This window comes from Gekko japonicus, unplaced genomic scaffold, assembly GCF_001447785.1.
Source record: "Gekko japonicus isolate JY-2015 unplaced genomic scaffold, Gekko_japonicus_V1.1 scaffold273, whole genome shotgun sequence".
Taxonomy (NCBI): domain Eukaryota; kingdom Metazoa; phylum Chordata; class Lepidosauria; order Squamata; family Gekkonidae; genus Gekko; species Gekko japonicus.
In genome coordinates, this window is record NW_015167539.1 from 507,747 (window position 1) to 534,911 (window position 27,165).

Sequence of the window (27,165 nt, forward strand, 5' to 3'; positions counted from 1 at the left end):
CCTCACAGCCTCATGCACAAGCCAAAGAGCCACACACTTACCTGTGTGTACAAACATGTGCTTGACATAATTCTGTTTGGCGGTGAAAGTCTTGTTGCAGAGGGTACACTCATAAGGCTTTTTTTCGCCCTGCCCACCTGCTGTGCTGTGGCCTGCAGAAGGAGCCAGGGGCTGTGGGGCTGGCAGCTGGGCAGTAAAAGTTGACAGGCCAGGCTGGGACACTGTCACAAACTGTGTCTGTTGACCTAAGGGCTGGGGCAGGCTGAAGAGGAAAGGCTTGGGGCCACTGCCAGCAGACTGCGTAGTAAAGAGTGCAGGCAGGTAGGTGTTGCCAGCTGTGCCAATGACTTGTGTGTTGCTGGTCAGGGTCAGCGGCATCCTCAGATTGCTGGTGAGGGTTTCTGTCTGGCGTAAGTAGAGCTGGGTACTTGGCAGTGGTTGGCCAACAGTTGTAGTGACCGAAGGTTGCAAGATCCCCTTTTCACTACTGTTACTAATGGTGATCACTGCATTGTCCCTTTCAATGTCATTGCCTCTGTCTGGTGAGGATGAGTTGGCATCTATGAGCTGCTGCTGAGTGCCTTCAGCAGAAGTATCATTTTGTTCTGCTTGGGAAGTCTCTTGATGACCTTCTCGGCTTAGACCAGTCACAAATTGTTGCTCAACAGAATCAGGTTCAGTGCCGATAGAGGAACTGACTCCAGAGTCAAAGCTCTCCCCCTTGGGCTCACTCTCAGTGCCTTCTGCTTGATCAGTATCCTCAGTGCATTCTTCAGATTCATTGCGCTCTAGTATTTGTACCCTTTGCTGTCCATAGTAGTCATAGTCATCCTCCATCTCTTGCTTGATGTGAATATTACCCACAAGGGTCTGGATCCGAACTGGTCGTGGTTGCTTCCGGCAGTGTGTGGTTTCTGGAGTGGTAGACAGATACCGCTCCATTTGCTGTGAGCGCTCATGGATTCGTGTAATCCAGCTTGGGTCTTCCATGTGATGGTCTCTGGATAGTCCCAAAGCTGTTTCATGGTGGCTGACCACTGCTCCACTGTAGAATGAACGCTCTCCACTGCCATTCTGCATAGAACAGGCATACAGAGCTGAGTAGATTCTGTCTACACTATGCTGTGAGTGGCTTTGCAGGTAGCCAGATTCTGTGTCGCTGCTCTGCCCTGAAGTGGCTGATTCAGGAGTTCCTCGAGGTGTCTCCTGGGCAGAATCCTGGATGATTGGATAGATGTCTCCCACGTTCTGTGAAACAATCCGTGTGCACTCATCAATCACAGTTTTGATCTGCAGGATGCTGGCTGCTGTTAGGATCTGCAAGGCTTCCGACTGTGAGACTCGGAGTACCCCACTGTACATGAAATCAATGAGTTTTTGCACTGACTGGACTGACACCACAGAGGGAATTTCAATGTCGCTGTAGCCTAGTAACAGCTTGTCCTGGAAGAAGGGGCTGCCAGCCGCCAGCACACAACGGTGGGCACGCAGCATGCTCCCGTGGATGCGGACCGTCACATCACAGAAGTGGCCGCGGTTGCGTTGCTCATTGAGGGTCTCGAGCACAGAATTGCTGAAGTTGTGGAGATTGATGCTGTGAATGCGCTCTGTCATCCCCTTACAACTAATGTTACCTGAAGCAACGGAAAAAGAAAAACAGAAAGGCAGATTAGAGTTTGGTTGTTGTATGATTAATCCCCCCTCCCAAAACACACACACACACACACAAATGTTGGGTAAACCAGTCTCTAAACCATAATCATAATACAAGTCTAGAGATGATGGAAATTAGGATTTTACAATTCAGTTTTTTAATATATTAGGAGGCATCTGCTAAAATATAAACTAAGATGTATAACTCCTCTTTCATTAGACATCTCCCTTCCTCTTCTAGCACGTCAACAATTCCCCTTCAAAATTTGGGAGAGGCCAAGGTTCTTCCCAAGCTTTTTCAAAAATCAAAAATTCCCCTTCAAAATTTGGGCCAAGGTTCTTCCCAAGCTTTTTCAAAAATTCTGACTGTAAATGTGTCTCCTTTTCAAAGTGTGTCTGAAGGCAGAGTAAGAACTGGGTCTATGCTTCTTCTTTTATATGTAAATGATGATGTTCAGTAACTATATTTAGGCTGCGGTCACACAAAGCATTAGGCACGCTAGAGGGATGGAAGATAGGCGGATTTTCTGGGCGCGATCTCACCGCCACATCTGGGAAGCCTCGAGCTCCCGTGGCGAACCCGAGGCTTCCCACGGAAGATGCGCGGTAAAAAACTAGTACCTCGGAGGTACTAGTTTCCTGACACCGCGGGGCAAGGGCGGGCATCTGATCGCATTTCCAGTGGTAGTTCTGGCGCCCGCCCAGGTCACCTCGCAAAAAGGTTTGTTTTTTTTCCAAAGTCTCCACGGATGCGCACAAGCACCCAAGGAAGCATGCGCACATTTGAGTTTTAAAAAACCCCCAACCTCGTTTGCCCCGCGCCCCTCTTCTTTGCCGTGCCGCAGGACTGTGGAGTGATCGGCAACTCCCCCCTACCACGGGACCTCCACGGTAGGTCTGCTCGCGCAACCATGTGGTTTTTAGCCCCGGGGCAAACAGCCACGCTACCCCCCACATTTTCCTGCCCGTGTGCCCGCAGCCTTAGTTGTACAAATACAGACACATGGAGAATATTTACTAGCTATCACTATTGAAACTCATTTGAATACTCATGATTTCCCATCATAAAAGTATACCAATTTGATTACTGTTAAAAAGCACCAATATGCCAAGAGCCTTATAGCTTTACAGGAATTTTAGTGGGACAAACTAGCTATATTAGATTTTTAAAATGATCAGTTATCCTTACAAACCCTTAAATAGTTTAAATTTGGGATTTAGAGCCACTTTACGTTTTATTGTTTTATTTGAAAAAGTTGTTCACTTCATAAAAATGCTTGAAGTGGCTCACAATATGATTACAATTAAGTTTCAAAAGCTAAAAACAAAATATGAGCAATAAACACAGCAGAACAAGAGATACCAAAAATCAGCATAAGAGTAATATAAGTAGATAAAAACTAAGGGCACAAACTTGTGGGGAAGAGTGCTGCACACATATAAGAACAAAATGCCTGGGCAAATATAGTTTTCATCTGGTTCCTAACACTTAATAATCCAGGGACTGTAGTCATCACAAACTGAATATGAGCAAGTACAGTGATATTCCTGTAAAAAAGGCTAATGTGAATTTTAGGCTACTTTAAGGCCCTTTCACATGACCATTCTAAACCGGATGTTATTCTTTGTTGGCCTGATTTCGAGTAAAGCAATACAGGGATCAGTGTTTCATACAGCAAATTTCCTTCCATCAATGAGCCAGCTTTGAAGTGCTATGGTCATTTCAAACAGTGCCACTCCCCCTGCCCTTTTTCGCTATGTGATCTTCCTCTGACTTTTTTTTTTGAACCGTCTAAGTTGACCACCATAGCGTTAAACCGATATAACACTTCAGTGCTACAGCGGCACAACTCAATAGACACAATGGAGTCAAGGCATCTCAGTGGTGCCACTGTAACACTGAAGTGTTATATCAGTTTAGTGCTATGGTGCTCAACTTAGAACGTTAAAAAAAAGTCTGAGGAAGATTGCACGGTGAAACAGGGTGGGGGGAAAAGAGGCATTGTAGGAAGCCTATATAGGAATAATGGGTTTAAATTATGAGTGGGAAGGTACTGGCTGGATATTAGAAAAAACTTTTTTACAGTAAGAGTTGTTCAACAGTGCAATCAGCTAGTTAGGGAGGTGGTGCGTTCTCCCTCACTGGCAGTCTTTAAGCAGCAGCTGGACAAACACTTGTCTAGGCTGATCCTGCACTGAGCAAGGGGTTGGACTAGATGGCCTGTATGGCCCCTTCCAACTCTGTGATGCTATGATTCAAAGCGCTATGGACATTTTAAACAGCAAACCTCAGAAGCACAATGAAGGGGTGGAAAATGGAAGAAAGCAGTTTCCCTCAAAAGCAGTTCAACCACGCTTTGCTAACCCGATGCAAGCAGGTTTATATGAACCGGTATATAAAGTCTTCTGGCAGCCAGTTACTAAAACGGAACTGTCTGAAATGACAGAAAAATCCATTAACAACCAGTTACTAAAATGGAATACAAAGGCAGTTTGAAAAGGGCCTAAGAGAAGCAAAGTAATAGCTGTACTCCACTCTGTACTATTTATTTATTTATTTACATTTATAGCCCACCCTTTCCACAAGCCGGCTCAGGGCAGGTAACAACATTTCAATAATACAATAAATGTAATTTAAAAGTTTTTAGAACACCACAGTATACATTAAAATGGTGGTCACAACCCAAGGACAGAAATTGGCTGGTTGTGAGAGGTTTCCTATTGGTAACAGATAAATAATAGCCAGCAGTTATTAGATGGGTGACAGAAACCTCAAGGAGGCCATACCCACTGCCTCAGCTGAAGGTCTGGTGGAACAGCTCTGTCTTACAGGCCCTGCGGAATTGAAGAAGATCCCGCAGGGCCCTGATCTCAGTGGGGAGCATGTTCCATCAGGCAGAGGCCAGAGCAGAAAAAGCCCTGGCCCTGGTCAAGGTAAGATGGATTTCTTTCGGCCCAGGGATCACCAGGATATGTTGATCCATAGAGCGTAACATACTAGTTAGCCCTCATCTGAAGTCCTATGTACAGTTCTATACTGCACTTTTAAGGAAGGTGAAGAATCACTGGAACAGGTTGTCAGAGATATAGCAAGAAACAGAGGGGAGCAGGTGGTGTTTTTGACTAAAGATACCATGGTGGATGCTCTACAGGCTAGAATCAGGGTTGGCTTTATCTCTCATCTACACAAGCCAAACAGGGTGTCCAGATATCCAGTATACAACAACTCAGGAAAGGGGAAAAGAACAAAGGAATAAAACACTAATATGGCCTCTAGATTATCATTAACAAGTGGAGACCTGCAAGAAACTTGCCGGGCAACTATCTTATCTCCCCACCTTTGCTTCCTCCCCTCTCTCTTACCTCTCTTTCTCCTTCTCTACCTCTTTCTCCCTTCTGCTGCCCCTTTTCTTACTCTCTCTCTCTCTCTCCTCCATACATGTCACTTCCCCTTTGGTGTGTAAAACAGTTCCAAGAAATAATTGGTTTGACGGAGCTTGTAGAGCCACTAAACGTTTGGTATCCCATAAATTACAACTTATGAGAGAGCGTCACACAGACAGTTTGGTGAAAGATCTCCAGGCTGCTAAGGGGGATTATAAACAATTTGTGAAGGAAAAGATAGCTGCTGCCAGTATGAGATCCTCACAAAAGCCAATTAAGTCTGCCAGGTATAATGGGCCCTCCAGATTCTGGTCGATTGCCTCCTCTTCTTTAAAAACCAGAGGGAGTCTTTCTCATATCATTACTGCTCAGACCTGAGTATCATGTGTTTCATCACTGTATTCTAAGTCGAAAAATGATGACAACCTAGAGGTCCCAATGTCTCTTGATTTTCCAGAATGGCACCTAGTCCTATGTTCAGAGACAGTGAGCCTTATTAAAGGGCTCCATACCCTAAAGGCTGCAGACCCTAATGGTATTCCAGCAGATTTTATTATTAATAACATGGACTGGTGGGTGCTGCTTTTCACTAGAGTGGACTCTACTGGTGTGATTCCATTTAATGCCATTCTAGCATAATTGTGCCACTTCATAAACCTGGAGACAAGGACAACTCTAAGAACTATTGACTATTTGTTGTCTGTTGTAGGTAAGATCTATGCAGCATTTTTGTTGAGCAGACTTCAGATGGCTGATTGTAAGATGACTGGCCCAGAACAGGTGGGATTTTGCAAGGGATATAGTATGCTTGATCACTGTCATGTACTATCCCACTTGATCAATAAGTATGCCATTTTGAGGATTTCCTATTTTTAATTAAATCTTGGCCAGTTGACATTGCTGGAGCACCCTGATGTCGTGACAGTTGATAAGGCAGCATACCACAGAATTTTCACTTTCTTTTGTAGAGTAACAGTGCAATCCTATGTAGTATTACTCCAGCCTAAACCCATTGATCTTAATGAACTTAGACTTGGAGTGACTCTGCATTGGATTGCAGTGTAAACCGTCATAGAGATGAATGAATTTAAAGGATTTTAAACACATTTGCTACCAGAGACTTTCTTCAGGAGCAGCTATCAAGGATGGATCCTGGTATCTCATGCATGGAAAGAATGTGAGCACTACCCTGAGGCACCATGTTATTTGAAGGATGGGAAGAAGAGGTAGTTGGTAAGGATTCGACAGCAAGTCCGTTCCTTCTGTAGAGTGTCGCCTGTCCAGACTGATGAATTCATAGTCTGTGTGTGGAGCCACAGCAGAACAACCAGTTCCTTTCCAGTACTAAGCACTAGCATGGGAAAGGGAAGTCTGAAAAGTCTGGCCCAGATTAAATGAACAGACTTGTCCCATATGCCATATTCATAGGCTGTGAGACACACAGATATCCAAAAAAGCAAGATGGACTAACAAAAGTTTATATTAAAATAAATGTTAATCTGTAGAATGTCACTAGACTATTGTTTCATTATAACCAAGCCATCACTAGAGATACTGAATGGCCAATCACTTTCATGCTCCAGGATGGGGTTAAAATGGTGTGTCATGCTCCCTTCACAGTAGATAGTAAAAGGATCATAATGACCTGTTGATTAGCAACTTAAAGGGAAACTGCAGCATGGCACTTCAACTTCCCATCCAGACGAACAGTTTACAGCACTCACAGTCCGCAGTGGCTGAATAAAAGATGAAGTGCTATTTAACCTGCAGGCCATCAAGAACAATAAAGATGACCAGTAGAATCAAGCATAAGTTTACTAACAGCAGCCATTTTAATGAGAGTTTGCATATCAAAGAATTTGTCCCACGGGGCACCTATTTTGAGTAGAAAGATAAGACATCCCTTAAAAGGTGGGCATAGAGTTTATTTATTTGCATTGCACCTACTCCCTGGTGGGAACCAAAAGTTGTTTATAACATTTTACACTCTTACATTCCATCCTCAGAACAACCCTGTGAGGCAGGTCAGGTTGAGAGAATGAGACGGGCTTATGATCACTGACAAGCCTTTAAGACAGAATGGCACATGAACCTGGGTCTCCCAGATCCCAGCTCAGTGCTTTTACCACCATATCACACTGACTATCATTATGAATGATGTCATATAAGAATGACTTCAGAGACAATCTGAATGTCAGCAAAATAAGAACTCTCTCCCAGAAGCAGCAGTGAGACTGAGAACCCTAGGCAGAGTCAGTGCCATTCCCTGGTAGGAAGAAGAGAGCATAGGTATACATAAAACCATCAGGAAAAAACGGTCTACATCTATACTGGCCTTAGAGGTGTAGGTTTATCATCTCTATGGAAAACAAACAGTTGAGTAGCCCTAAACCATTACATCCTCAATGGTTCTGAAGGTTAACATAGAACTGAAAGGAGAGATGATCTGCTCAGGCTTGACCCCCCCCCCCCAACATACTTGCAGCTCAGTTCCAAATTCCCCATGGAGATGGCAATAGCAAGACATGCCTCCACTTGAAACAGGTCCCTTGATGCTGAAAGTTCGTTAGGGTTCAGCATTAGTGCCGAGAGAGGCTACAGCAAAGTGGTGGAACTGAGGCTGCCGTGTCACTGTATTAGACTTTTGAAATAGGCATGAGCAAGAGGTCTTGGAGCTGAGATCAACAGAGAATTGGTTCTGAGCTTGAAACTGAGGCAGCACCAATGGAGTGAGTCAGGCCTTTCGAAGAGCCACAGAGAACTGCAAGGCTCTATTAATCCCATGCCTCCAGGAATCTCACCACAGAGCCAAGAGCAGCCAGGAAGGGGTTCTGTCATTCTGGCAGGTGCATAACCAAAGCCATTAAAAAGAGCCTCCATCAGGCCACACCTCCAGATTTTTCACTGTGGAACCAAGGCAGCCGGGAGAGGGTGGTGTGCCCTTATTCAGGGTGGCATGCAGCCAAAGCCTTGTGGGAAAGAGCTCTTGTGAAATCCAAGGATCTCCCAAATCATACTTCCAAACTTCTGCCTTGGAACTGAGGGGAGCCAGGAAGAAAGTGGGATTCCAAAGATCTTGAAAGGAGCCATTCTGAATCTGAGGCTCTGTCAGGTCACACCTCCAAGTTTCTGTCCTCAAAGCCGGGGGGAGGGTGTGTGTGTACAGCAGCACTGGTGTGCAGCAAAAGCCTTTGAAAAGAGCCATCAATCTGAGGCTCTATCATACCACTTCTTCTGGTTTCTCCCCCCAAAAAATTGAGGTAGCCAAAGAAGGGGAAGGTGCCTTTATTCAGGCTGGCACACTGCCAAAGCCTTTGAATCAAATCATACTTTCACAGTAAATTGGTGACAGAAACAACAGGCCACTCTGTTCTCTGATTCCCCAGGCAGATAATGCACAGAGAATGGACATTTATTCATGCCATTTTAAAGCCTCAGCCGGCACAATCAGCTTTTGGGGCATAATGACAAAGTGGAAAATCAGAAACTTTTCTTCTTTAAATGTAGTTTATTATTCACTGGAACGACTATTGATGACAAAAAACTTTTAAGAGAACAAGTCGTCTTAAGACTCAAGAATGAGGTGAGGAAAAACAGAGAGCAGCAATAGAGAGCCTATCTTCTCAGTGGCAAAGAGATAACTGAGGGAGTAATACCCTTCCTACTGGTCATGTGATGGTTTTGGTGGTAAAATAAAAAAGGGAGAAGCAGTGCTCCTAGTCTGCTAGAAAGCTCAGAAAATCTTTTTTGCAACCGGCCTGCATGTGCACAGGTCTGATGTGGGACTCTACAGAAGCCATGAAGATGAAGCAAAGACTCTCAAGTAATATTTTTACTTCTGTACTACATGCAAAACAAACCAAAAACATTGTTGAGGTGTATCTCTTGGCAGGAGAGGAAAGCAAATTACATGCCTAAGGCTTCTTAAGTGCACAGCTAGATCTCAGTTAGCCCTGACTAATCATCTGGAGTGGACAAGGACAACAAAAATGGTTGGGGGATTTGGGTCTGTTTCTCACAGTGGCTAACCCCTTAAGGACTAGAAGCAGGAACCCAGAAGCCAAACCTCTCCATGTTGTTGCCCTCCAGCAACCAGAACTCAGAGTGGCACTCTCTCTAAAGGGTCCATTTAGCCACAATGGCTGATACCCACGGATTGATTTATCCTACAACAATTTGTCGAAGTCCCTTTTAAATCCAATTTATCTAGTTCTCTATTACATAGAAAAGATAGAAACCTTGTTCTCTGCTGTAGCAGATCCCCGTGATGGTTATGTGTTTGTCCACAGCAACATTCAACTGAATAATATCTGCAATCAGAGAGGTGGGGCAGAAAATTTCCAATTTCTAAAGATTCATTGTTTCATAAAATTACTAACAATTAATGGATGCCATTGCCAATACAAGGCAAAATGGGCTATTTCACAGTTGTAATTTTTCAGGTGATCTCCCCTAGGAATTGTATGAGAGGGTGTTTTATTGATCTGCATTAGTGAGTTGGGGGATAAAACCACAAATACATATACAATCCAAATTTTTGAAAAGTTATGAATTCACCTGATTGACTGTGCAGGTCAAATAAAACTTAAAGCTTAAATGCCTATTGGTATGTCGCCTCTCATTCGGTGGAAAGAACTGTAATTGCAAACCTGATAGAGAACTAACATAATGCAAGGGATGCTGCAGAGAGTGACACTGAAATTGAGGTGCTCCAGTGACCTCAAAGAAAAAGACTTAAATTGTGTTGTGTTGAGAAAATGAGACTAATATTTGCTTTATGGATTTGGGAAAAGAGTTAAATTGTGTTGTGTTGAGAAAATGAGAGTAATATTTACTTTATGGATTTATATTTGCTGCCACATACTACATGGACTGTGCACACATACACCCACAGGCTCAAGGAAAGCTGCTCAAGTCACTTGTTGTGAGATACACATAGATGGTGACTTGATCTAAGCCTCACATGTTAATGAGGTTTTAAATACACAGCTGCCAGCCTGAAGGAAAGAGACGTGCACATCGCCATTATGGTCAGCAAACAACAGCTTACACGAAAGCAACCCCCATTGATGAACTGTTGAAAGACATGTAGCACATCTCTGCTTTATATCTGAATGAGCATTTCCTGTCAGATGCCTCACTGATTACCTGGGAAAGGCCGAGCTTTATCTGCACATCAAGAAGTTCCTTGACACCAAACTTTCACACTTCACTTGAGTTAGATCTAGTGTTACAATATTGGCCCCACCCTTTAGGATGCCACCCCTCATTATATGCACCAATGAGGCTAGTTTTGGGACGGACTAATAGGTAGGCGGATTCACAGACTGGCATGGTTGCCACCCACCCAAAAATCCACCTATAAAAGGTGAGGTCCAGTTGCCTAGCTTTTGCTAGCCGCCTTCCCCCCAACACCCCCTGTCTGATTTTAAACCCCTCTCATGTCCAGCTTCCTATACAAAAATCCTTTGTTCCTACTTGATCTCTTGGTCTGCAGCCAGGAGGTCCACACTTGCCAACTGGTTCTAGCAGTGTGTTAAATCTCCCTAGTATATTTTTCTAACCCTCATTCTTCATTGAGACAGACAAGCTTCAGGACAGATAAGTATTGCTCCTTATCACCCAACCTGTGAATGCAACAGTGATTCTTTGTACCCTTGTACTCCTGAGGACCTTGATTGAATGTGTGCGCGCTTCAGAATTGTGTGTATGTGATTTATATATATTCTTGAGTAAAAGACAGATTACTTTGAAACCAACAGTCTCGACTCTTTTACTGGTAAATCCTTGGGGTGGACTGGACCTTGGTATAGTTGGCAAATACCCAGAGTAAAAATTGCCAACTGCTGTAGATAAAGCAGTTCGGCTAACAGTTGAAATAGATGAATGGATAACCATGTCCAAGGCATATAATGCACAGTTCTTTGTGTGTGCTAAAATTCATGTCACCTGTTTTCACTGTTGTTGGTTCCCCCTTAAATTTAAAGAACATAAAGGAAGTACACACTAAAATGTCTTTAAATTTTTACAATTTTATACTACTTAAAATCCACGTAAGTGTTTGAGTATGTTGAATGTAACTGTCACTCCTTGCTGGGGCCTCAGACCAGGGACCCTTTATACTTCTGTGTAAGGGCACCCCTCCCAGGTTCCTCCCTGGCCACCTGCATTACATATATTCACCTTCATACAGTGTTTAGCCAGTGTCTACTTCTATACCTTTGTGCCTTCCCCAAGTGAGGAGTTGCTTCCCCTATTCCACCCCCCTTCTCCCTGTTGGCCTTTAAGTTCCTTTAGCCAGTTCCTCCATCAGTTCTTCAGGGGCAGAGTTTGATTGCTGCCCACTGGCACGTCCTCTGGCTCACTCTCTCCTCTTTTGGTGACTTCTTCCCAGCTGGGAATTGGCTCTCCCAGCATCTCAGGTTTCTCGCTGCCTCCTGCTCCCCACCCTTGGCTGGACTCTAAGAGCCTTACTTGTCTTCCAGAGGGCCCCCCCCAGTCTTTATGGCCGCTATCAGCCTCCTCAGCCTCTTCCTCTGATGCTGCTCCTCCCCAATTCACTTCCCAACCACCAGACTTTAAATCCCGTGGTGGGACTTCTGAGCCTCATTCTCCCCACAGCGGTACTGCGTCACTTCTGTTAACTTGCAGCCACAGTAACATTTAAACCATACTTAATTTTAACCCTAGCCAAATATTTCAGTTCAAATATTTGTTGCTACTGGGACACAAAATTAATTTCATGTATTTAATTTTTTTCCAGTGCAATCCTAAGCAGTTACACCCTTCAAAGATCACTGACTTAAATATACTTAGAAGGAAGTTAACTCTTCTTAGCTTACTTTGTTTCCGTATGCAAGTAAAAATAAACATGCCATATCTGATCACACTCTGTTTAGGGCACTGGACATTTTCCAGAAAATGTTCTGCTTTGTATTTTCCAGAAAACCCACATCACTTATAAATGACTTGGATGAAGGAATACAGGGGATGCTTATTAAATGTATAGATAATACTAAATTGGGAGCGGTAGCAAATACAGCAGAAGGAAGAATCAAGATACAGGATGAACTCCACAGGCTGGAAAACTGGGGGGACATGATTGATCTCTTTAAGTATTTGAAGGGCTGTCACTTAGAGGAGGGCAGGGAGCTGTTCCTGTTGGCAGCAGAGGATAGGACTTGCAATAATGGGTTTAGATTAAGGACCAGAAGGTACCGGCTGGATATTAGGGAAAACTTTTTTAGAGTAAGAGTTGTTTGACAGTGTAATCAGCTGCCTAGGGAGGTGGTGAGCCCCCCCGTCACTGGTGGTCTTTAAGCAGTGTCTGGACAAACACTTGTCAAGGTCGCTCTAGGCTGATCCTGCACTGATCAGGGGGTTGGACTAGATGGCCTGTATGGCCCCTTCCAATTCTTTGATTCTATGATTCTATGAAAATTAACAACATGAATTTTAACAGAGATAATTGTAAAGTTTTGCATTTATGTAGGAAAAAATTAAATGCATTAAGTATAGGATCTGGAGACTGACAACAATGGTTCCCCAAGAGAAAATGGCTGGTTCGGAGGATGGAGTCTATGACAATGTACATGTCTGAGGTCCCACCCCTCCTCAAACCTCACCCTCTCCAGGTTCCATCTCTCAAATCTCCAGGAATTTCCCACATGGAGTTGGCAACCCTATCTCCTTCCCAGCCAATCATCAACCTACCTTTATTTCCCCCTCACTCTTCACGTCCCGTGGGTGTATCTCACTCCTTAAGTTCGCTGCCACCACTCACTGAATTGTCACTGCCTTTTTAGAGGGACAGTGAGACCCCTCTGGCCGATTCTCCCTATTTGGAGGTGAAATCCCCAATCTTTGGGGGATCCCTGGAAAGTTGGCAACCCTAGGTTCTGGCCTTTCCTTGCTTCCTTGGGCTACCCTTCCCTTTGTTATTGTGCAGAGTGGGGGAGACTATGTGGTCAGAGCACAACACAGATTAGTAGCCCAAATAAAAGAATTTATTTAACTATTTACACAATTGTGGAGCACACACACACTATATGAATAAGGCAGAACTGTAGGAGTAAGCACACACTATGAACCAACACAACATAAATCAACAGGGGTTAAACGCAATCCTCTTTCCGTGCACACAATACTATCTCTGGAGGTTGTGGGCTCAGGATAGGATCTCTCCTTGGACAGGCCTCTCGCTCTGCTTCTCCCCTGCAGGCTCCTCTCTGGAACTACAGCTCAATTAAACCTTATGGGGGAACATTTTAAACAAACAACCACACAGATGGCAGCCATCTTACAAACACAGCTAACTGCCATTTTGTTACACCTACCAACAGCCACTGAGGGAAAAGTTAAGTCCCACACAGGATGCAAGCAGGAGAAGCGTCTTCATCAAGAGAGAAAGCCGTTTGCAAGTAATTCTGACAGGGCAGAGTGGCTGAAGGGGGAGTGGGCGGGGAAGAGGAGCAGACCCAGCACCTGGCCAATGGCACGCGAGTACTCTTGAGTGGTGGCTGACGGGCCAATGGCTGAGGGAGTGCATGGAATCTTGCCACCCCAAAACAGGATTGTGTATAATAAGGAGAGAAGAGATGTTTCACTCCTTGTTAAATAACCTATTCCAGAAGGTGTTACGACGGCTCCAATAGGACTGTGGCTACTAAGCTATCAGCCATCCCTCTGTCCTGTAGCAGTTTATTCCATAAATAACTTGTACAATGTATGAAGAATGTGGGACGATCTGCTCTAAATCCAGAAGAAAACAGATAAGAGACTTTTCCTCCCTCTTCCATAATACAGGGACCCAGGGTGACCTACTCACAGTTGATGGTCAGTGGATTCAGATCGGACAAAAGGAAGTACTTCAATAGATGATGTGACCATAACTCTACACAGTATGATAGAACATCAATTACAGACTAGCAGCCTGCCTCTCCAGTGAACGTTCTTATGTGCTGAAATAAAAAATCCTGATTGTCTGAATCCATTCAGAAAAACAAATGCTGATAATTTTGGTGTATCAACTGAATGTTATAATTCAGAGGGTGGCATAAATACAAACAAGACAAACTTCAGGGTTTTTTTAGCTACAAATCTCTATTAATTACAAGAAATTAATAACTAAAACCTGAATTGCATATTAAGGGTCCCCACTTCATGTAACCAGTTGAACTTTGTCATTTATGCAACTGATAAGGCAACATAGCATCTGTCAGAGGAAGCACTTGCAACCAAAGGCATTTTCTAAAAATATTATAACATGATATAATTTTGCCTCCACTTCTTCACAGATTAGCTAATCAATGCATACCTTAAATAAAAGCAACTAAGTGATTAAATATTAATTTGTGCAGCTTTTCAATGGATTTTTATTTGAATTTCTTCCTGTGAAAGGATTTTGGTACTGCACTGTTAAGAATCCATATCAGTCTCTTTGATTCAAGCAAGCATTTCAGATGATTTTTCCCAAAGCATTATTTATCTTTGTTAAGAGACATTCTTAATCTAATATCTTTACAATACTACCTGCATCAAACTAAAATACTATTTATTTTGTATGGGTAACTGATTACAAGCGACTACAGAAGAAGAAAAACTATACTTAAAAAAACGCTTTTGTGTATAAATAAAAATGGCCACTCGGTGGCATCATTTATTAAGAAAAGAAAGCTCATGCATGGTTGCTAGGTAGTTTGAATTAATTTATGGGAAGAAGTTATAGTCCTAGGGTTACCATCTTTTTCGCTGGCACAACTATTGTGCTTTGAAGAACATCCCCAAAGACAAATGATGTCCTCTCAGGCCATCTGTACTTGCTGAATTTCTCTCCATTATGCCCGCCACGAAAGAAACACAGCCATAAATAAATGCAAAAATGGCAATACTATGGCTGCATTTAGATGTCACAAGAGCTTCAATGGAACTCTGACCAGGCACAAATTCAATTTGTTGATTTGCTCTCCAGATGCCCCTTGCACCCCCCACCTTTCTTGTCTGCAAGCATACGTAGCTTGATTAAGCTCCAACCCACAGAGATGTCGAAATGCAGACACCTTGCTTTGTCTGTTCACTTTATACAAACCTGGATTATAAACTGGGAGAGGTTTATTATTTTTTAATATAATTTTGTATTGCTTTCCACTATAAACTACAACTACACACTACAGTTCAGAGTAGCAAGGTACATTAATAACCTATCTTACGCTTTGGATATTTCCCTACCAAGTTATGTTTACAATGTATCATTAATTTCTAAATATTCCGTATTCAAATAGAAAATACAAATATTTCTTAGTTATTGCATTGCATATGGACAATAATATAGATTCTTTAAATTTTACATAGAAAATTCTTAGATCTTCATTTAAATGTCTTCTTGTCTTTGCTCTTCTTCTTCTTTTGCAAGGGGATTTTAACTTTATAAGGTCTGGGAGCCACAGCTCCCAGGTCAGAATCAAAGTCAGAGTCAAAGATTTCACCCAGGGACACCGAAGTAGAAGAGGAGCTGTCAGTGGCTGATGCCTGATACTCACTGTTGTTTTCTGTCGTCTTCTCTTTCTCTGCTTTCTTACTTTGTTTTGTCAAAGTTTGATGTTGCTTCAGGAATAATTCTGCTTTAGAGAGAGAGTCAATCTTTTCCTTCTTCACTTTGTAGTTGAATATAAGACCTTCTGTAAAATCCATCAGTATTGGACATTGTTCTTTTGGAGAAATGTTGTGATGTTTCTGTATTGCTTCCTCTTCTTACGTATTTCTAATGGAACATCTTTCAATATTTCAATATTTTTATCTCTTCCTCCTGAATTTTTAGAGTTGTCGCAGTAGAAGTTTTAAGTATCAAGTCTCTTGTTGATCTTTTTGCAAATTTGACAAATATTTCCCATGGAAGATTACTTTTTTTTCACAAACTCTGAATAGGTTCTGAAGATCATGTCTATATTCGCTTGCAGTATTTTAGGTTTGCTGTTGATCAGGGGGGGCAATGCTTGACTTAAGATTTCTCTTAAATTGTCATCTTTTTTCCCCGGTACCCCTTGAAATCTTAAGACATATAGGGATCTTTCCACTTGTAGTTGTAATAGTTGTTGTTTTTCAGAAGCTCTTTCTTTATCTGCAATGTCCATTCTTTGATCCATTTCTTTGGTCTTAGTTTCAACCTTTTTTAGCTTTTGGGCTGTCTTCTCTGATTTAACTTTAGTCTCCTTCAGCTCCTTCTGCAAATCATCAAATTTCTTGTTGAGATTCGTCAGCTGATCCATCAGGGGGCGCAAGGCTTCAAAAATTGTACAAGCTAAGTTGGTGGTAGTTTCTGGTCTTGTGACTGGTGATGCTGTGCTGGCATTTCCTGTGGTGCCTCTGAATGCCATTTTCCACCCTCACTGTGACATTGTTTATATTAAAGTAAAAGTTTTTTAAAAAAGTTCTAAGCTTTTTCTCAGCAATGAATATTAGGTCTGTCTGCGACCCGTTTGAGCTGGGTGGGTTTCTAACAGCTTAGTATTGGCTTGCTTCCCATTTTGCTGCTTTTTACACTGTAGGGTAGGGTTCTTCCTCTCGGGAGCCCCCCCCTCTCTATGGAGCTTTGCCGTCTCGCTGTCAGTTCCTCCACCCTCTTTGCATTTGTCTTTCTTTTGAAACTTCTCCACTCATTTCTTTCGCTGGATGTCTTCCCGTAGGGAGAGTCCGTTTTGCTTAGGCTCTTGCATGCTCTGGTCTGGTAACGTCTCTGGTCGCCATTGCTGGCCTCGGGGCAACAGGACCTTGAGGAGCAAAAAAGAGCCCCAAACCCCAAGCCACGGCTTCGGGAGCAGGAGTGGCTCCTTCAGCGCTCCAGGCTAGAAGCTCCCTACAAGAGCTTCATGGGGGGGGCAAAGCATCTGAGCCCCCTCCCTGCTGCCTCGATCTGAATCACACCTATCGGTGCTCGATAGGGTGCGTTCGTTTGCAAGTCGCCGGAAACTGGAACCTCTTCTGGGAGAGGTTTAGAACACCATTTGATGGGACTTTGTATTTTGATTTTAGTATCTAATTGGAAAAGGGATTCTGTCAGTCTGTATCTATACTGTGCTCGGAACTGTATGGAAACATTTTCCTCATGTTTTAATTCTGTGCAATTATTTCTAATTAAAATATACACATTTGATTTTAGTTTTTGTATGAAAACCTAAATACATATTTCATACTTTAAAACACTACTGGTTATATACTGCCAATGTTGTCTACAGTGTTAATGGTAATTTAAGAATGTTTTTATGTACCAAAAGACATGCCTATACCTCAATCTAGAAATCTTGCTTATAACTCTGGCTGTAGTTCCCTCATGGCTGTTACAGCAGGGCTTGGCTGTTTTTTCTGTAATTTAGGTCAGAATAACACATTAAGGTGACTTCCATCATAATTTTAAAAGACCAATTTTTTCTTTTCCAAATATATACAGTAATTTTTTTTAAACTGTGGGTGGAAACGGACTTCTTAACCCTTTCCTTCCTACCAGTGTACTCACAGAAAAATGTTACCCAAGCTGCTTTTACCTCTGTTGGGGAAAATATTTAGATACCCATAATTTCCCCTCAGCAACAGTGCAAGTCTTTTGGGGGAAATATTTTTAAGCAGGAAAAATATCAGGGATTGAATGAGTTAAAGAGTCCCCTCCTCCAGGTACCATTCTCCCCTTCAAAAAGAGCAGCCTTAGTGGCTGTGTTTGGAAAAGGAAAACTAATCTTTTAAAATGATCATGGAACTAAACATAAGGTCACTTTACTCCTTGGGGACAGAAGTTGTTGTTGGGTCCCTCGAAAGGAGGGAACCAGATGACAGTCTTGTGAAGCCCAATTGACAGTATGGCTGCTTCAGAGGGATATTTAAAAACACGCATGTCCATTTGTGCCAGCCTTTTGTTGACAGAGCTGCCCCACCCACCCTTCCTTTAAGTACAGTAGTAGATTAATCAGTCACTTCAGGACCAAGCCGGAATTCAGAGGAGGCTATCTTTTACTGGCCCTGAGAAAATCCCTTTTCCTTCATGTTTCCTGCCATAAGGGAAGGGGGACTTATTACAGGGACCACTGGAAAGAATAGGCTGGCAAGATAGGACTGGTTGTTGGATTGATATGGGCTAATTAGATTGACGGTACACTGAGGCATTTTAGGAAATGGAGAGATAACCAAACCACACATGTCGGTAAAGGTTTCCCAGATGCATTTCAGTTGTTAAAATAAATAAACCTTAGTTTAATCCAAGTTTTGGTGTCTGTGCCCTCCTTTTGGGATGGGAGGCCAACGTATAGTTCTGCCCTCACCCAAAATGTCCTTAATCTCATTCAGAAGGAAGGAGAGAGAAAAGAACTTCCCAAGAACAGCCTAGGCTCGTGAAAAGCAATTTATAGCTATTGTGTGTGAGCATGCAAATGTTTCAGAACTGTGCAGGTCTACTACTGAACTTTTGGCTGGGAGATCAAATTTGTTCGCACATTTTTGTTCATTCATTTAATTTTTAACACAGCTTTACACTGAAAGGGCTCTCAAAGTGGCTAACAGCAATAAAATCATAAAATTAAAAAGAGATGCAACAATAAAGTAACTATATTAGCTATTCACATTGTTCCTATGAATTGGTGGCTTCATGAACACGTAAACACTGAGGTATGATTGTCACAACTCAAACATTTCCAAAAACTGGCACCAAAATAGTTGCCACAGGGAAGAGGTTTCTGAATGATGGCTAAGGCTGACACAGTAAGTCATTAGAGCCTGGTTCAGATATAAAGACAAAGCATTTTTTTAGTACGTGAATGAGCCAGAGGATGCTTAGGTGCGTTTTGCTCACAAAGACAGCCAATCATAGATCTCTGGATTTCTGACAAACTATATTTAACTATATTTTGTTGATCTGAAAGCCAAGATTCCAAAACAGGATTAAGAGAGTAACCCTAAGAACGTCTACTCTGAATCCTACTCATGTCTATTCAATGGGGCTTATTCCCAGGTGAGTATTCTTAGTATTAGTTGTTGTAGATTTTCTGGGCTGTATGGCCATGGTCTTGGCACTGTAGGACCTGATGTTTTGCCAGCAGCTGTGACGGTACAACACCGAAAGATGGAATACTCTCTGTGTCAAGGTGAGAAGAAAAATGGTAGGCAGGTAATTTATATCTACTCAGAAAGGTGGAGTAGCGCTGAGTCATTATCTACCCCACCTTCCTGAGGATGCCAGTCACAGCTGCTGGAAAAATGTCAGATCCTATAATGCCAAGACCACAGCCATACAGCCTAGAAAATCTACAACAACTAATGAACTCCGGCCGTGAAAGCCTTCGACAACATATTCTTAGTATGGTGGTGCTATAAATGAATGTTTGGAATCCCCAAAACTATAGTTTGCCAGTTCAGATGTAAAGCTTAAAAATAACATCAGTTTTCCCAAAACAACAGAACATCTTTCCAAATCCCTCTTTTGTAGGTCAATCATGATCCAAAGTACCAAACTGGCTGTTTCCATTATAACCTTGGAAGGAATCCAAGACTTGCATTCTTGTCACAAGAAATGTTAAATGACCATTTGTGTTCATTAGAAAGCATTATTAAGCTATACAACATCTGAGTGGTTCTACTCTGTGTTGATACAATACAACTGGATTTCCATTAAAATGTAATTATGAATCAATAGGCTGAATAGTCCTGCTCTGGCAATGACATGCGGATTTTTAATTTTTTTAGCATGTCATTTTTAGTACATATGTATTTATTTAGTAAGTATGTATGCTGGTTCTGTGTTCTATGAAAGCCCAAGCTGGCTCATAAGAAAAAACACACAAAATGGAATTAATAAAAATGTCAATAGAAAGCAATATTTAAAATCATAGAATCCCCAGATGTAATGATCGCATTATTATTCTTGAGAGCCTTTAATGATGCAGCCAGATGTATTTCCCCCAGAAGGAAGTTCCACAGTTCAGGGGTCTTCCTTCCTGCAAGGAAGATGTTTGAGAGAAACACGCACACACACAAATCCTTTCAAGACTACTCTCACCTATTATTTCACAACTCTTTAGTGTGAACTTTCAGAATATTTTTTAAAACAAACAAACAAATGTGTAAGTACTGGCAGGGGTCGTTTCGTAGAAAAAGAGCTAGGGGAACTCATTAGCATAACTCATTAGCATATGCCACACCCCCTGACATCACCAGAAGTGTGTCATAAGGCCAAACACCCCACCCCCAACGGTCCCGTTCGGGGGAGGGGATCAGAGTGTAATACAAGCCTCCTCCGAGACTTGATCACACCAATCTCAACTTTCTCTTGGGTCTTGATGCCTGCCAGTCATTCCCCCTGCCTGGGGGAAGCCGCGTTGGACCAAAATACAGTCCGCCGAGCCCCATTAGGGGCCCAGCGGTGGACCTGCAAGGCCAGCGGGAGTGCAAGGAAGCCCCGCGAAGGCCCTCCCTGGCCCCAGGCAGGCAGGGGTGGGGAGAGGCAGAGAGGAAGCAACTTACCCTCCCTCTTCTCCTGACTCCTCCTGGCTGAATGAGGGCCAGAAGCGGGGCGGCCGGAAGTAGGGGGCGGGGCTTCGTCATGTGCCCCGCCCCCCATACCTCACCCGGGGGAACTACGATCCCCCGCGATCCCCCCTGAAATGACCTCTGAGTACTGGATGTTTGCCTTCTGAAAAAAAAAGGGGAAGTTTGCCCTCTTCTTCTACTATCCATTACATGGGACAATATATAGCACAGCTAGTACTGGATTGAGGCTGGCACAATTACGGCAACTGATTCTGAAGGCTCACTGATAATTTCATTGTTATGAAAGGCTTTAAATTCTTCATACTTGAATAAAGATCCACACATAGTTTTCCAAAAAGCTGCTATAGTTAATAGTTTTTCTCTTCATTTAATATGGTAGATGACTCTTCACATTTTACCATTAATAGAGGAGTGATTAGGCACTGTATACCTGATCTGAGGCATCAGTGTGATATAGAAAAAAAGATGCTTAACTTATTTTAGGGAACATTAATAGAAATATAGTTCCAAGTAAGGAGAAATAACATTTCCACTCTATCCTGTGCAAGTCAGCTCTCATCTGGAATACTCTGGCATCAGTTCTAGTATAACACTTTAAGAAAAATCTAGACAACTGGAACATCTTCAAAGGAGAACAAAAAAGAACAGTCTATGATAAAAGGGGGCTGTTTATGTTCAGCTTGGACAAGAAATAATCTGAAGAGGAACATCCTTCAAATACCTAAAGAGGGAAACGGATTGCTCTCTGCTGCTCCAAAAAGCAAGACTAGATCATACAGGAGGGGAGATTTCAATTGAATATCTGAAGATCCTTCCAAACTATGAGATGAATGGAACAAGTTACCTATGGTTGGTGGTAGACTCTCCCTCCCTGGAGGTTTTCAAAGAGAGTCTGGACATCCATCTGTTAGGAATACTCTAAGCTTTGGACTTCCTGCATTGAGAAGGAGGTTGCAGTAGATGGCATGTAAGACTTCTTCTAATTCCATGATTATGACCATCCAATCTGGCCTCATACATAGGAACATAGGTACATATTAGCATTTCAGTTCAATTCTCTTCTCCAGTATAAAAATGCTTTGCAAACTATTAATAAATATTGCTTTAAAAAGTCAAAATACTCACTGAAAAAGTACTTTTAAATTTATATAATCATCCTCTTGTGGGCTATCAAGGAGAAATATTAGAACAAGTGCCATACGCTGGTGCCAGATATTCTGTATATTTCCATCTGGTTTAGATCTTTCAAAATGGTGAATTTGAGACTAGACTTTATATTTTTGATTTTATAAATCTCTTTGAAAGATGTATGACATCTACTGAAAACATATCTCAATTTGCAATCATAATTAGGTCCCTGTTGGAACCCATATACAAAATCCTTTAACAAAAAGACAATTGTATTCCAGGTTTCACAAAACAGATAGAGCACTTACAGATAAAAACAGCAAGCTGATGTATGGGAAGGCTCCAGTGGCTCTGAGCCTATAACTGTAGTAATAATTTTATAGAATGTGGCCAGTGCTTCTTGTTAATACCTTAACAAGAAGCACTGGAAGAAAGTGGACATTTCTCTTTTCAGGGCAAACCTTTTATGATGATCAAGTGGATTACTTCGGCATAGCTCACTGTCCACATGTAAAAGCATCCACTCTAAACACCCATGCACTCCCCTCAGGAATCCCCTCCCCCCTTAACTATGGCAAGCAGTGAAGTGGAACAAGGTGAAACGAGACAAGTCCACCTCTTCCTCCCAGAAACCCAATGTTCCTGCTTCTTTCTTATCTGAAAACAGCCAACTTCTTACCCTAAAGCAGCACTTTAGAAAACTGGGTGCTTCTCTTCTTGTGATCACAGTAAATTTAGAAGAAAATGTAGCTTGAACACGATTGCTAATGTGGTATTACATACTATTTGCACTATATGTTACACACATGGCATTAATACTGAAGAGCCTTTTTTTTGAAAAAAAATCTTGTTTGTATATTTCACAGGAATGTTGTCCTCCTGTTATATTTCGAAAAGGCAATAACAATGATTAAAATCTTTTTCTTTCAGGAAACTGATTATGTCCTGTGCCTTTAACAGAGGCTTAATGGGATGCTATTTACCTCCATAGCATGAAAAATGCCCATTTCCACTTATTAAATCTCTTTTAAAACCATTTTCTCTGGGCCAGTTGGCAACCCTAGCAGTTACAGGTTTGTGGATTTTTTAAATGATACGTGTCAATTTTATTTGCAATTCTTATACTGTAGATACTATATGAGACAATGCTGTCTTTAGAAATTAAACTTTCCATTGTTCCATAGAAATATGACAACATGTAGCCACAGAGAAACCAGGGACACCTCCCACACTAGAACCACATTAACATTTCTGGCAATCTGAGGGATGACAAGAAAAAATAGTTCTAGAAAAGCACATTTACTCCCTGGACTTTTTATTGTTTTCATAATTCTCCAATAGTACTGTGAAGAATTATCCATTTACTAATGAATTTACCTCTTTGCTGAAAAATAAAGTTTGTAGTTTTGTTTTAGTTCCATGCCTGCTTATTCAGTACATTTTTGTTCTCAGAGGATATTAAAGAAAACGATAAACCAATTTTGCTCGGTAGATTCCCCCCTTGTCTATTGCTCTCTAAAGAGGATACAGTGAAGAAAGGAGGGATATTAGATGAACTGATTTCAGTAACAATATCTCAATTATATGGCTGTTTTAATTTTTTGTCTTTTTGCAATTTTAAAGTTAAAAAAGAAACTGATACCTTTATTTTTATTGCAATGACTTAATTTTTTTATTGGCCTCCAGAAAGTCTGGTTGGCTTCTGAGTCCTTGGAAGTGGGCCCTTCCCTTTTCTTTCCGTTGTAAATTTTCATTTTAAAACCACTTCAGAAGAAGGAAAGTATGACAACCCCAGTCATCAGTCAAAGTGAGAGTCATATGTATGCTTAATTCATCTAAGGGCATTCTTGTTAAGATTCACTATTTTATATAGCTGATGAAATATTCTATACTTTTTTGCATTCCAGTTTCAGTTGCCTGGTTATTTCAAATTTTGAATAAACTGAAAAACAAACCCTCATTATATCAAATGCAAGATAAAGAATCTCTTCTATCCAGTTGTGAGGATACTGTTCTATCTAGTTCAAATTTAAGATTTAAAGAGAAGTACACATTTTTTGTGCGTCTCCCAGAGTCATGGAGTGATTCAGTTGTTGACTATCTCTGTGGAAAGTAAACCTTACCTTCAGAGGAGAATCCTACAAAGTAGAAGAGGCACAAATTGGTTTATGGGAGGGAGGGGGGATGTCATCGATGCAGGACGGGAGGAGTGAATAAAAGGAGGGAGAGAGATATTCCCAGGAGAGGAAGAAAGAAAGTAAATACTGCTACTCCCATACACACCAGCTTGAGGACACGGGGTACCTGCCAAGATTTTCTTTCTCATCAAAGGCTCCTAAGTAAACTTAGCAGTCATGGGATAAGAGGGGAAGTCCTCTTGTGGATTAAAAATGGGTTAATTAACAGGAAACACACTGAATATAAATGGGCAGTTTTCACAGTGGAAGGCGGTAAGCAATGGGATACCACAGGGCTTACTACTAGGTCTGGTGCTTTCTAACTTTTTCATTAATGATTTGAAGTTGGGAGTAAGCAGTAAAATGGCTAGGTTTTTAGATGACACTAAGTTATTCAGGGCAGTGAGAACCAGGGAGAACTGTGAAGAACCAGAGGGATCTGTTGAGGTTGGGCGAGTGGATGTCAACAAGACAAAGGAAGTTAAGTGTGGGCAAATGCAAAGTGATGCACATTGGAGCCAAAAATCCTAACTATAAATATAAGTTTATGGAGTCCAAACTGGTGGGAACTCACCAGGACAGAGATCTTGGAGTCATGGTAGATAACTCACTGAAGATGTCGACTCAGTGTGCGACTGCAATAAAAAAAAAGGAAAACTCTGTGTTGGGGAATATTAGGAAAGGGATTGAAAACAAATCAGCCAGTATTATAATCCCCCTGTATGAATCTATGGTGTGAAGTCCTTTGGAATACTGTGTACAGTTCTGGTCACTGCACCTCAAAAAAAATATAACATTGGAAAGGTACACAAAAGGGCAACTAAAATGCTTAAGGGGTAGAACACCTTCCTTGTGAAGAAATGTTAAAGAGGTTAGGACTCTTTAGCTTGGAGAAATGACGAATAAGGGGTGACATGACAGAAGTTTACACATTTATGCATGAGACAGAGAAAAAAGTACTTTCCCCCCTTTTTCACAATACAAGAATATGTGTGCATTCAATGAAATTAATGAGCAGAAAGCTTAGAACAGATAAAAGGAAGTACTTCTTCACCCAAAGAGTAGAATTCATTGCTGTAGGAAGTGGCGGCAGCTACAAGCGTAGACAGCTTCAAGAGGGGACTGGATAAGCATATAGAGAAGAGGTACATCAGTGGCTATTAGCCACAACATATAGATGGAACAGTATGTCTGGGGCAGTGATGCTCTGCATTCTTGTTGCTTGGGGGACAACAGTGGGAGGGCTTCTGGAGTTGTGGCCCCACTGGTGAACCTCCTAATGGCACCTTGGTTTTGGCCACTGTGCGACAGAGTGTTGAACTGGATGGGCTGTTGGCCTGATCCAACATGGATTCTCTTATGTTGTTATGTGTCTCTCCCACTTTGGAAGTGATGTGGATGGCCTCCCAGAGACAGGACCTTGTCTGTAGTGACTCTTCAGTTACAGAATGCTATCATTCAACTCTCCTAGGTTGTCCTTCACAGTTTCAGGCACTGGGTCAAATTATTTATATTTACCCAAACATTCGTTTATTTCATTTGATTCTTTCCCCCACTCTATCCCCAAACCCAGTAACTGTTTTATAAATTTTAACCCTATTTTAAGTTGAACTGATTTTATGGTGGTTGTGTTCTTTTTCATCTGTCATTCAGTAACCCCTTACCACATTAAATGCCTGCTGGCTAAGTGGAGGAGTACAGATCTCTAAACTAAATAGTAAATAAACGAGACTGTATTGTAACAGGAGATCAATATAAAACAGTGTTGTGTGTGGGAGAAAGAAGACTACAGTTGCAATGCTGTGCTGGCTTGCTAATTCCTGACACAACTTTGTTACCGGTTACACACAATTCTATGGGATCCCTCCCTAAGCTCTTCTGAGGCCCAGTTGAAGGAGCTGGTTTGGCTCTACAATGCCACATCAAACTGACTCTTCCCTTATCATCTGACACGATTGTTAAAATAAGTAATTCCTTACATTTTCCACTTATCCATTAAACTGCAACCAGTGAGAGATATTTATCATTACTGGATTCTCGCAGCCACAGAACTGGCTTTAAGGTAGTTCAAATATGGCTTTTGTAAATTATACTGTACTTAATTATTTTAATTTGCACTTCTATAAGTGTATTCACTATATAATATTTGATCTGAACTTTGAGGGTGAAGGTTATATATCGCAACAAATAAAGACCACAGCTGGGTATGAGAGAGAAGGAACTTGTTCTTCCTTCAAATCAAGTTATGTCTGTATGAAGTATTCAGATGTCTGGAAAAATCCAGTAATTTTATCCTATCCAATAAGGAGAACAAATGACTGAAGAGATTTCTCTGATGACAGCACGGAATGACATTGGGAAACCATGTTTCAGAGCACACATCCAGATATGCCATAACTGGGCTATTGTACTCACAATCAGGTGACCCTGTGTGAGCGTGCAGGTTTGCTGGTGAATGTGATGAATGGATGAGAGCTGGGCTCAGAGATGGGATGGTTTCAAAGTTCAGGCAGGGAAGGCCCGACTTGGCGCTGCATGCACCCGTCTGCGTAATCTCATTCTCCTCAGACTCCTTCTGTTTTTCAGCTGTCTTGGGTTTCTTCCTGAAAACAAACAAAGAGACCTTTGAAGGGACTGACTGCATATGCAGGGAAGGGCATTTTTAGAATCTGTTAAAAGAAAACTTTCTGTTTTTGTCTCAAACGAAAGAATTCTCTTATTTTGGAAATGTGCTATTCCTTGCATTTACACTGGTACAATGGCTATATTAAAAAATGGAATACACACACAGACACACCAAAAAATGCTCTGTTCTCATTCTGATCAGTTTACAGAAGGCCTGTTCTAATGTTTCAAATAATTCAAATTCTATATTCAACTCCAGTAGCTTCCAAACAGGGATGGGCACAAACCAGCTCATGAACTAAAGTTCATCATGAATTCTGGTTGGTTCATGAAGTGATGTTTGAGAACTGGTGACACAAACTTCCATGAATTTTAAGGCAGTTTGTGGCAGTTAATGAAGAGCAGAAAGCAGGGGTTTAAATGGCTCAGAGACATTTAAACCCCTGCTTTCTGCTCCCTGCCACTCAGCTGTTTGGTTTAAATGGCTCAGTCATTTAAACCCCTGCTTTCTGCTCTCCACCACTTTTGGTGGGAAACAGAAAACGGGGTTAAATGGCTCAGAACTCCCTTCATCAGATATCTGTAAAACGCAAAAGGAGGAGACAGGGCACTATCCAGGCCCATTTTGGCCTTTGAGGGAGGACTAATTAGAATTGCCAGTCCAAGTTGGGAA

At 41.8% G+C, this 27,165-nt stretch overlaps 1 protein-coding gene across 1 annotated transcript in view; it reads right to left on the bottom strand.

The window, feature by feature from the left end:
- Positions 1 to 26,466, bottom strand: part of ZBTB20 (zinc finger and BTB domain containing 20) — a 37,404-nt gene extending 10,938 nt beyond the window's left edge. The window contains exons 1-2 of the mRNA XM_015413576.1: positions 26,283 to 26,466; positions 42 to 1,634 (exon numbers count right to left, since the gene is read on the bottom strand). Coding sequence (XP_015269062.1) covers positions 42 to 1,614 — 1,573 coding nt within the window. The 5' untranslated portion in view covers positions 1,615 to 1,634; positions 26,283 to 26,466. The remainder of the gene's footprint in view (positions 1 to 41; positions 1,635 to 26,282) is intronic.
- Between the last annotated feature and the right edge of the window lie 699 nt (positions 26,467 to 27,165).